We start from the raw sequence: 12,020 nt of genomic DNA on the forward strand, positions 1-12,020 counted from the left end.
TCCAGTTTGTTCTTCATTCTAGTGATGATGATCTTCAGAAGCACTTTACTTGCATGACAAATCAGGCTGATGGTCTGTTGATTGGGATACTCTTACAAATTTCCCTTCTTCGGCAGTAGAATATAAACTGCCCTGCACCAGTCTCTCGCTCTTGGCCATTTCTTCTTTATCCAGATGATACAACATAGATGCCACATTAGGTCTATCCCTTCTTTCACAGCTGTCTTCCACAACTCAGAAGCTACATTATCAATGCCAGAGGCGACTTAGCATTTTTCATTTGTTCCATAGCAAGCTCAACTTCAGATCTCAATGGTGGAAGTTCTTCCTCACTTGTTTCACACTGTACATACACCTTGTCATCTCGTGCCTCAAACAGCTGGGCACTATACTGAACCTATCGCCTCTCTTGATATCTTCACTTTCAGTACTTGAGTGTTCCCATTCTCATCATTTATAACATCCATCCTGGGACATCCACTTCTTAGTAAGTTCTTTGGCAATATCAAAAGCTATTTTTGAGTCACCCTTACATCTTTCCATTTCCGCACACTCCCTTTTGATGTAGTTCCTTTTGTCCTTCTTCATTTGGCGCACCCAGAGTCAACACCGAGTCCTGACTCCTGATGTCCCGGTGCCTGTTTTACCCCCCCCCCCCGTCTAAATCCCTTCTTAGATTTTTTATTGTTTGTTGGTTCTTCCCAGTTTATGACATTGTTTTCGATTGCAATGTGGTCGGATATGGCTGACTTGTGTTAATGTTGGTGATTTAATGTGCGCTTCATCTAAACAAGACATAGTTATCAGCACACTTCCAACAATTATTCCGCTGCCATTAGGATTAGAATATATATCAAAATCATTTCCGCTTCACCAAATCCGCAAATGATGTGCAGGTACTCTCAGCGACTTAAATTGTGATTACCCCCAGCAGCTCCCCATTTTACACCTGGGTGGAGTGATGCAATTGGGAATTAAGGTGTCTTGCCCAAGGACGCAACACACTGGCCATGGTGGGGCTCGAACCTGCAACCTTTCAATTATGAAGCTTGCGCCCTAACCATTAGGCATACAGTGACTTCCTGTTTATTTCGGAAGTTGCAACAGTTCTGGTTTTTTTCAGGGGTATCCTGTTTGCGATTTTTCATGTTTCTGATATTTACAAAATGTATCTACAGTATACATGTAGCAGTACAGTTTGACCTTATCTGCACATGTATCTGCAACATACCGTTCTTGAGTTATATGTAGAAAGGTCAAAATTGAGGGTGGTCTTTTTTTTTGGCCACACAGGGTCGAAAACTAAAGTGCAAAAAACTTGAGTGACTGGAACATGATTGGTAATTGACCTTTTCGGTAAATCCCATAACCCTTTGCGAGTACACCTGAGAACTCGTCATTTGACGTCACGCCGACTTGCAATGCGCAGTAACGATGTTCGATAAATGATGTGCGCATCGGCGCGGAGCGGCGTGACGCAGAATGACGAGTTCTTAGGTGTACTCGCAAAGGCTTATGGGATTTACCGAAAAGGTCAATTAAAAAGATTTGAAGTAAAGATTAGAAATATTTTATACATCTCAAAAACAGGGGCATAGCCAGGTTTCTTGGTGGGGGGGTAGCAAAATAGAAATTTCACCTATTGCTATGGTAGTTTATCCGATTATTACATAACTTCACCAGCGTAATACATAACTGTTTTGTTTCTGTAAATGTAAAGTCTTCCAGTTTAAAAAAAAGGTTTTTCATTGTGATATGTGTGTGCACAGCTTTGGGTGTAAATTTTGTTGGGAAACAGGCTCCTTTGCCTTCCCAATTTTCTCTTTATTTGCTCTTAAAGGCGCACCTTTCTCTTTTTTTTTTTGTCGGGGACTCTGCCTCCTGCCCTCCCCGCTGGCTACGCTTACGCTACTGCTCAAAAGTAATTTTGTTGACTTTGTGTTTTGATTTCGCACATCGTCAGCCTACAATGTACTAGCTAATTGCCTCTAGAGGTCATTTTTTGTAACTTTGAGATCACAGTACAAAATATGGTTCACTAATCACAACTCATTGACTGACAGCTCCACATGAGCGGCGATACTTGCTGGGAGAGTGAGGGGTTGTCTCAATTGATTCAATTTATATACAATACATAGAGACTGTATGTCTTCGAGCTTCCCGAAAAGGGCCTCATTGGGATGGTATTTTACACTATTTTGGCCCATTATCCGGCTAAAAAAGGCTTTGTTACAATGTGCGCGCGTAGCGCTGAAAAATTTTGTATTTTACACTATTTTGGCCCTTAATTTTGCTAGAAAAGGGGCTCCTTGCCCTTTTTCTTTTCCTTTGCCCTCCTGATTTTCTTTTTCATTTTTTGTCAGAGGGGCACTTTTTCTTTCATTTTTTGTCAGGGGAGCACTCTGCCCCCCTGCCCCCCCCTCCCCCCTTTTGCTTTTCAGATGCAGAAAATGTACAAGTTTGCACAGGACTTCTACATTGTAGTCCTCCAGCTATTTCACTGTATCAATGTCTATCCGTTGCTTTAACATTATCTACCCCGTAGTCCACTTGCCCATTGTGCATACTCTGGATATTGTATTTAAGCTTAAAACTCTGATTTAATTAATGTGTGCACAATTGATAGATTTTCACATCTGATCAGTCACCCTTAGTGTTGGCCGATCCAACCCAAGATCGGATCTGCCGATCTCCGATCTGAAAATTAGCAGATCGGGCCGATCCGATCCCGATTCAGATTCCTTAAATGTTATTTTACAACCAGTACAAGTTCATTCAAGTCGGGCCCCAGTAATGTTAACGCTCAAAGCTTAATTCCCCAAACCTGTAACTATGTAATATGATGACCGCTTTTATAGGTTTTTCATGTCAATATCAACCCAAATAAAATACCATTTTACACCCCAAGTCCCAGCGTTACCCACTCAGTGCCTCCGATTGTCGGAAGTTTAATCATTAATCCATTAAATGATGTACCATCGCACGGTTTCGTAGTTCTATGCCACTAGTTTTAATATTGACAATGTGGCGACCGCCTATAAATAAATGATCGCGCATGCTCAGTTATGACTTAAGAGCTAATGGAATTCCCGTATGTTACTGGAGGGGTAGGTATATTGGGCAATTCACAGATCCCTTCGGCCGAATGATGGCAGGCTTTATTTTTGTAAAATATTAGTCTTTGCCCGCGAGCGTGCAAGTTCAATTGATAAATACAACAGCAAGGTTTGCGGTATGTGCAAAAGGTTACAGATGTCAAACAGCAACAAGTCATGATGACAAAAGCGCAAGCACAAGACAGTGAGACACGTGATTGTTTGTTTACATTTTAATTCGCTCTATCAAAGGGTGGATACATACATAAAATACAGTATGAAACGACAATACGACATGATTCTTCTGCGGTGGTAACAACGCTTTTTGGAAATATATTGGCATTAAATAGTAGTAATGTTACATAAGAAAGTAATGGTAAGCTTTAAGAATTGTTGTGTACTTTTATTACTGTCAAGTTCAGAGATCGGTAAGCTAGATCGGCAGCTGATAGCTCATCTGCCGATTCAGATTCAAGGCCCGTGCAGTCCATATCGGCACCGATCTCCGATTCACAGATCGGTATCGGCCAACATTAGTCACCCTACTCCCTCTGTTTGTTAGCTTCCCAAGTGGACTACTGACATTGCCTTGCGGTTAAGATTTTTAACACGGGACTCTATGGAGAGTTAGGCCAATTTCTGGCCTAACTAAAATTGGTCATGATGTAATGCATCTTTAAATGGATCTGCCTTGTGATTGGTTGTCTATACCTCGCTATGGTTTAAATCGTCTGGGCCCACGCCATTACCATTAACTACACCGTAAACAACTGTCTGTGGTATTTGCGGCGCTTTTGTGTTAACGCTGAAAGTTAATCTCTCATCAAACATCTAGCCGCATTTGTGGTTAATGGACTGATAAACAAGTATGCTTGACAGTGTGTTTTTAGAGAGCAAAGTCCAGGGGGTAAAGTTCTGCTTACAATTCAAAGTTCATAGTCGAATTTTTGGGGTTCGCTGTCAATAAACTGGTAGATTCCAAAATCAGAATTGTTCAGTATTAAAGTGAGCCATTATAATTATGCAAGATAATGTTGCATTCAATTACTTTTATTGTCACTAATCGTCTGATACTTTTAACTCTTTATGACCATTTTACTATTAAATACTTTAATTTTAATAAACATCAGTATAATTTTGAGTTCAACGAAATGGGTTCATCATGACTAATAATAATATATTTTTAATAAAATTTGACTATGGCATAGTCTACTTCAACATTGATGGTACCCTTTAGCAAATTGAAAATATCCGTAGTCACTTATTGGGGCATGGACGCTTAAATTGGAATGAATACGGTACATTGATGAGTCGGTTACCCGTATTTGGCGGTTCTCGGCTGTCGCGATTACATTGATGAGTCGGTTACCCGTATTTGGCGGTTCTCGGCTGTCGCGATTACCTGGCTGATGGTGACTGTACTCACGAAGTTTTATGCCCATAGGACAGTTTTTACTAATTTGACCTCAGATGACCCCTTGTGACCTCGAAATGACCCTCCAAAATTTGGCTCTAAATGTTGATTGCACCCACCACGTTTCATGCCCATATGACAGTTTTTAGTAATTTGACCTTGGATGACCCCAAAATGCCCTTCCAAAAATTTGACTCTAAAAGGTAACTGTACCCACCAAGTTTCATGCGCATATGACATTTTTACTAATTTGACCTCAGATGACCCCAAAATGACCTTCCAAAAATTTGACCATAAAAGTTGACTGTACCCAACAAGTTTCATGCCCATACGATAGTTTTTACTAATTTGACCTCAGATGACCCCTGGATGACCTCGGGTGATCTTGGCCCACTAACTGAAACAAACTTATTCTGTCTGAGGTCCAGATGCACCCATCCACCAAGTTTGAGGAACGTGCGACCCCTAGTCTCCCGAGAAAATAGGCGGAAAACAGTTTTTGCTAATTTTACCTCATATGACCCCTGGGTGACCTTGACCCACTGATCAATACAAACTTGTCCTGTCCTAGGTCAAGATGCACCTACCCACCAAGTTTCATGCCCATATGACAGTTTTTACTAATTTGACCCTGGATGACCTCTGGTGACCTTGACCCACTAACCAATACAAACTTGTTCTGTCCCGGGTCAAGACGCACCCACCCGTCAAGTTTGTGGAACGTGCGACCCCCAGTCTCCAAGAAAAACAGTTTTTACTAATTTGACCCAGGATGACCTTGACCCACTAACCAATATTCTTAGTCAGTGGGAGTGGTCTATTACATAGACACATAATCTGATTGGACAATCGCGTGATTTTGGGTGTCTATCAGGCTGTAGACAACCCCAGGTCATCATGAGTTGATAATGCGTAACACGCTCATAGAGGTGCGCATATGTATCGCGTTGTATGCGTAGACGCAGTGCAGAATACTCGCACGCACTAGCAGTAGGCGCAACAAAAGATGTGAAGTTGTAAACAAGTTTTGTTTATTTTAGAAAAAGGGGAGTTTTTATGACGGTAACTAAATTTTTGCTTTAAAAAATAGTTTACAGTTATGAAAATAATATTTAACTGACTAAGAATGAGAATAAACGATAGGAATTTTTATTTTGACTATCCTCTACCTATGATAGACGACAGGGAGGTCCAATATTTTTATGCCGGCGCAGCCGGTATCCACTACTCAAAATATTGGACCTGCCTGTCGTCTATCACACGGTAGAGGATAGTCAAAATAAAAATTCCTATCGTTTATTCTCTAATAAACTCATTCTTCTTCATACCAAGCAATATTGGCGCTGATTAAGCTGCTGCCTGCAAATTGCATTGTGTCTGTTTAGGTGTATTTAATGTACAATTCTAGCAATTTGACCTGCGGCTCACCATTAGAGTTTGAAATAAAAACCTTACTTTAACCTTACTTTTTAACCAGTCCTATTTTGTGACAACTTCCGGGTCAACCAGTTAATAAAATTCTTACGGCAACGGGACAAGCATGTGTGAACAACTATAGCTTTCGCTCAAACACATGAGCAAAAATACAACTTTCTAAACCATTTACATTTTTTGTATATCGTACAGTGTCAACAAGTTTGCATTTTTTTTTTTTTTTTTAGAATTTTTTTTTATGTCGACACACTGTCGACGTCGGTATACGAATTATATCGACATGTCGACAATAAAAAACGGTGCCGACCACATCACTATACTACATGTAGTAATTTGTTATTGACAATAATAATTTAATCATTCACATAAATCTTTCAAATCTCATCAGGAAAATGGGAGGAAATAGTCAAATATTTGCATCAAACTGCGATGTACTGGGGTGCAATACCGGCGATAGGGGGTTTTGTTAGTCAGGCTCACATCACACACTATATGTGGCGCTATTCGTCCATAGGGAAGTGGAATGTGCCTGTACAGTCAAAAAATGGCTTTACTGTGGGACTCAATGGAAAAATATACTAAAAATTAATTTTGACAACCAAAACCTAAGTGATGTTGACTTATGTTGGTACTGGCATAATAATGGATTCATAAGCTTAGCGCAATCTATGTTCCACCAAGTGGACGCTCGTTAAAGCGCAAAAGCAATTTGTGTGTAAATCAAGACCATCCAAAACAGCTTTCTTACAGTAAAGAATAGGAGGTCATCTGGCGTCACATGCAATAGGCCTAGTGTACATTGTACATGTGCCTGCTGTCAAAATTTCACACACAAAATTTTGGACAATTTGGTGACACTATTTTTGTCTGTAACTTCAAAAGTATATGCGCTAGAAACATGATTGACCCCTTATTGTTTAGGTAATTTGATTCTCTTTCAAATGAAAGAACTTTCGGCTAAAAATATTGAACTTCAAAATTTTATGAACATACCAGTACCTAGTTTTGTAAAATTAACATTTAACACAAAATTAACGACCAGAGGTGTGCGTTGGATCGGATGCAGTGATTTTGAAGGTTAGCAGGAGCCTTGACATCATGTATGTGCAGCCCTGTACATAGCATGTTAATGACAATGTCATTAAATTGGTAATTTTTTTCCAATTGTAGGCCCTATTGTGAATTGATGCGATCATGTTTCCACATGCACTTGACTTGCCTTAAAATTTGCCAACTATAGTGGGAATTCCAATTGAATGAACGCAGCTTTCAATAGCGTGACGAACTTTTGCGTACACTGCGCGATGTACGCCAGCGTGTGCGACTGTGCGTGAGTAACGCGGAAGTGAATTTTACCATGCCAACGCACTCGTGATTGGTTAGCATTGCATTGTATCCAAGGTCGTGCGTTTGCGTTGTAGTTTAAAATACGCGATATGCGATCGCTCTTGGATTGAGTACAGCTGTTGAAAGCTGCGTTCATTCAATTGGAATTCCCACTATAGTCGCCAATAGTATACTTCTTAAGTTAAGTACGCGTCGACAGGGCGGCTTTATTAATATGCCACATTTCGTCAACCTAACCTGCAATACTACTCTGATCATTATGTAAGTTTAAAAGCTATACAAATCTGTATTAGTCAGACTCATGTTTGTGAATATTTTCCATGTTTCATGGACATGATATAGCCTATTTGTCATTTTGAACAAATTTATTTTGAGTAAGCTTAAAAATTTAAAATTATAAACTACACAAACAACACAAAATTCGTTCTGTTCATGTATCATTGTATGTTGTAGCTGTATATGCATGCATGTACCGTACCTTGCTTTAAACTGTCTTCAGAGTTCGTGTGTTCAGTTCTGCTGAATTTACATGTACAATGTGCCTCTTCAAAAATGCTTTTGCCACATCTTCCCCATATTCATTGTGTGTCCATGACCTCGACGACCCCCAAGCAAGGACGCGATTGAGGTTACAAGCTGCGCGATACAAACGTAATACGAGTTGTCTTTAGTTGTGGCGCGAGATTGGAGTTTGGCAAATGCCGGGGGCAAATGGGCTGGACGTCTATTGAGCCCCCCAGGTGGCGTAACCAGTGGCGTAACTACGGGGGGAGGAGCAGAGGGGGGCAACGTGCCCCGGGCGCTACCCTTAGGAGGGCGCCAACTTGACCAATTCAGCATCGATTCTGCGCCCCTCCAAGCGATGAAAGTCAAAATTTTTGCGCGCTTCAACCAGGGCCGTTCCTAGGGATTTTGCCGCCCTAGGCAAAGCCTCTCCTTGCCGCCCCACCAAAACATACAAAAAAGTGTTAAGGGGAGTTACCGGGTACCTCCTTGACGCCCCCTCCAATTCTTGAAACAATTACGCGTGGAGCGAGCAAAAATTTGCACATTAGGGCTTACCACTAATTAATTTTGGTTATAATGAAATTACCCCAGATTCAAATACCCCAGATGCCTAAGCTGGAAAAGGAACCAGACATCCTAAGAGATGAAGTGACTAGTGCTGTTAAGAAGTTAACAGATGGAAAGGCACCGGGTTATGATAGTATATATAACAGCAGAAGAACTGAAAGCATCTGGAGAAACGGGCATAGATATTCTCTATAGACTCTGTAATCAAATTTGGAAGGAGGAAGTCTTCCCAGCTGACTGGGGTAGAGCAATTATTAATCCCATCTTTAAGAAGAAAGACAAACTTGACTGTGGCAACTACAGGGGCATAAGTCTACTGAGCCATGCAGGAAAGGTATTTGCTCTAATTCTCCAACGTAGAATCATAAAGAGGACAGAAGAAATTCTGTCAGAGTCCCAGGCAGGCTTCAGACCGGGAAGATCAACAACAGATCAACTGTTCACCCTCAGACAGATAGCAGAGAAACACCTTGAGAAGAAGAAAAGCCTATTCTGTTGTTACATCGACTTTGAAAAGGCATTCGATACAGTGTGGCAGGGAGGTCTTTGGAAAGCGATGCAGTTCTTTGGATACACAAACAAGCACATACAACTTCTTCAAGCACTGTATAATCAGTCTACAAGTGCAGTCAGAGTGAACGGCGAACTGACAGAGTGGTTTAGAACAACGGTGGGAGTACGTCAGGGCTGTGTACTGTCCCCACAACTCTTCAACATCCTCCTGAAATCGTAATGCTATACGCAACTAATGACACTACAATTGGCGCCAACATACAAGGTCACCTGATAAATAATCTTCGCTTTGCAGATGATATTGTGCTGATAGCCGAAAATGAAAGAGATCTGCAAACACTGACCAACAAAGTGAACCTAAACAGCTCAAATTTCGCTTGAAGATTAACATCGCCAAGACAGAGGTACAAGTTATCAGCAAGCAACTACAGGACCTAAACATCAACATCAATGGGGTGAAACTTCTTCAGGTAGACAAGTTCATATACCTTGGAGGTGCCATTACTCAGAGGGGAACATGCTCAGAAGATATCAGGCACAGAATTGGAAAGGCGCTTGGGGGCGATTCAAAGTCTCAACAAAATCTGGTATGCTAAAGACATCACTTGCTCAACAAAAATCGAACTCTACAAAGTACTTGTCCTGTCCATCCTTATGTATGGCTCAGAAACATGGACACTGAAAAAGATAGACGAAAATAGGCTGCTGACTTTTGAGATGATCTGCCTCAGGAAAATCATGGGTATCACCAGACTAGACAAAATCAGGAACACCGTCATCAGAGAAAGTCTAGGTCTGAAGGAGACGATAATTGACAGAGTGACCACAAAAAGACTGAAATACTTTGGCCATGTCAATCGGATGCAACCATCAAGATACCCAAACATTCTCCTGACCTCCAATATCCATGGCGACAGACCACATGGAAGACCAGCCAAGAAATGGACAGATTGTGTAAAGGCAGACTGTGCTACTAGAAACCTGAGCTCCCTGGCTGAAGCTACCAGTCTATCACGTGATCGGAGGATCTGGCAAGCCATCCTGAAACAGAAGCCATCACACATTCCCAAAATGGTGTGGACGGCTTAGGTCAAGGTAGGTCAAGGTATAATGAAATTGGAATATCGGTCTTAAATTGTTATTTCAAACGATTTTGTGCGAAATGTGCGCGAAAATTTGGACTTTCATCACTTGGAGGGGCGCAGAATCGATGCTGAATTGGTCAATTCGGTGCCATAAGGGCGGCGCCTGCTCTAAAGGTGGCACACGTGCCCCCACCGCTACGCCACTGGTTATTTGTGCCATGTTTGCTGTTTCTCTTTTCGCCCCCTTTTTATTTTTCCTCCCATTTTTTTTCTTTTTATCCGCCTTCATTTTGTCGCCTTTTTTGCGCCCCTCTACGTTTGCCGCCCTAGGCAACCGCCTTACCTGACCTAATGGTCGGAACGGCCCTGGCTTCAACTTCTAGTAACCAAAATTAATTAGGCCTAGTGGTAGGCCATATTTGTCCAAAATTTCACGCGCTTCGCGCGCAATTGTTTCAAGAATTGCCCGCGTCTAAGATATTCTCATTGTGTGTCCATGACCTCGACGATCCCCACGCAAGGACGCGATTGAGGTTACAAGCTGCGCAATACAAATGTAATACGAGTTGTCTTTAGTTGTGGCGCGAGATTGGGGTTTGGACGTCTCTTGGGCCCCCCCCCCCGTGGTGTAAGTATGGGGGGCAGAGGGGGGCAATGTGCCCCGGAGCTACCCTTAGGGGGCGCCAACTTGCGCAATTGTTTCAAGAATAGGGGCGGGGCATTATGTACCGATATCATTTAATCACTAGCTACGCCACTGGGTGAGTGGTGGGAAGGGGCGCCAATTTTGTTTCTTGCCTCGGGCACTACCAACCCTAGTTACGCCACTGCAAAATGCTTCAATTGAGCTGAAATTTAAATGCAAAGGTCATTAAGGGGGTCATACAGAGGTCAAAAGTCAAGTTTTCAAAATGCCAGCTTTCCACGATCAAGGCATATTAAAACGGCAATTAATGAAACAGTCTTATTAAAATTAATGCTACGATGCAATCCAGCACAGTATTGCTGCTTGATCAGCCTCGTCACAGTCATCCGCTTTTCTTCTTTCATTAACACCACTCGGGCGGTCATACGTTCGTAGCATTTCGAGATTATGTCCGGGTGACAGTGGTATAGGCCTACCACAATAAACTGCCGAAGCCACATGGTTCAGCTATGGTGCGGTTATCGCTCTAGTTTATTCAACACTCCATGCTGATACATTTAAAACTAAAAAATTGTCATTTTCATTTTTTTGCTTTTGCAGAGAAATGAAAATTTCTCAAATTAGCACTGTTTTAAATATTCAGTGCCTTCTGTTTTGAAAAATGCACAGACAAAGCTCTTGTAAATTGCAAAAGTTATTTAACATTCCAAGGGTTCGTGGTTGTACATTTAAACACAGATATTCCAATATCTGGGATTTAAAGCTGGAAAATTGTTATGTTATAGGACTTGTTTTTTTTTTTTTTTTGCTTTTGCAGAGAAATGAAAATTTTTCAAATTAGCGCTATTTTAAATATTCAGCACCCCCTCTATCTGTGCAGTGCACAGAGTCACAAATTTCAAAAGTTATTCAACACTCTGTGCTTGTACATTAATTTTAAAGATAAAAAAATTGTTATGTTATAGGACTAAATTCGATGCTTTTTGCAAAAAATTTCTCATATTCGCCAAATTTTAAATATTCAGTGCCCTATATCTCAAAAAGTGATTTGAGTGATTGTTATGATTTCAAAAGTTATTCAGCACTTTGTTCTTGTACATTTAAAGCTAAAAAAATTGTCATGTTACTTATAGAGCTAATTTATTTTTTGCTTTTTTGCACAGATGAAAAGCCCGGCCCCCCAATTGAACTCAACACAAAAGTTGACAACCATGTAGTTACCAAATTGCGCGGAAAAGGGGTAATTTTTTTACCAGTAGCAAGGACCGTGAAATTGGCAAAATAGGGGGGTATTTAATTTGCACTGTCCGTGAAATTTGACAGTGAAATCAGCAAAATAGGGGTATTTAATTTGCACTGTCCACAAAATTTGGATATTAGGGGTACTTGAGAAAATGTGGCCAAAAATGATG

The 12,020-nt window shown here is 41.1% G+C and overlaps 3 protein-coding genes across 3 annotated transcripts in view; 1 reads left to right on the top strand and 2 right to left on the bottom strand.

Annotated features, from left to right (window-relative positions):
• Window positions 1–7,891, bottom strand: part of LOC140161227 (uncharacterized) — a 12,118-nt gene extending 4,227 nt beyond the window's left edge. The window contains exon 1 of the mRNA XM_072184709.1: window positions 7,769–7,891. The gene's annotated coding sequence lies outside the window, so the exon portion shown is untranslated. The remainder of the gene's footprint in view (window positions 1–7,768) is intronic.
• Window positions 1–12,020, bottom strand: part of LOC140161028 (uncharacterized) — a 125,355-nt gene that overhangs the window by 49,535 nt on the left and 63,800 nt on the right. The window lies entirely within an intron of this gene.
• Window positions 9,616–9,966, top strand: LOC140156528 (uncharacterized). Its single transcript, XM_072179472.1, has one exon. The coding sequence runs from the start codon at window positions 9,616–9,618 to the stop codon at window positions 9,964–9,966; it is 351 nt and encodes a 116-aa protein (XP_072035573.1).

This window comes from Amphiura filiformis, chromosome 1 (assembly GCF_039555335.1).
Source record: "Amphiura filiformis chromosome 1, Afil_fr2py, whole genome shotgun sequence".
Taxonomy (NCBI): domain Eukaryota; kingdom Metazoa; phylum Echinodermata; class Ophiuroidea; order Amphilepidida; family Amphiuridae; genus Amphiura; species Amphiura filiformis.

Bases quoted from the DNA above. Each gene is read 5' to 3' on its own strand.
- LOC140156528 (XM_072179472.1), top strand. From the start codon at position 9,616: ATGGGTATCACCAGACTAGACAAAATCAGGAACACCGTCATCAGAGAA.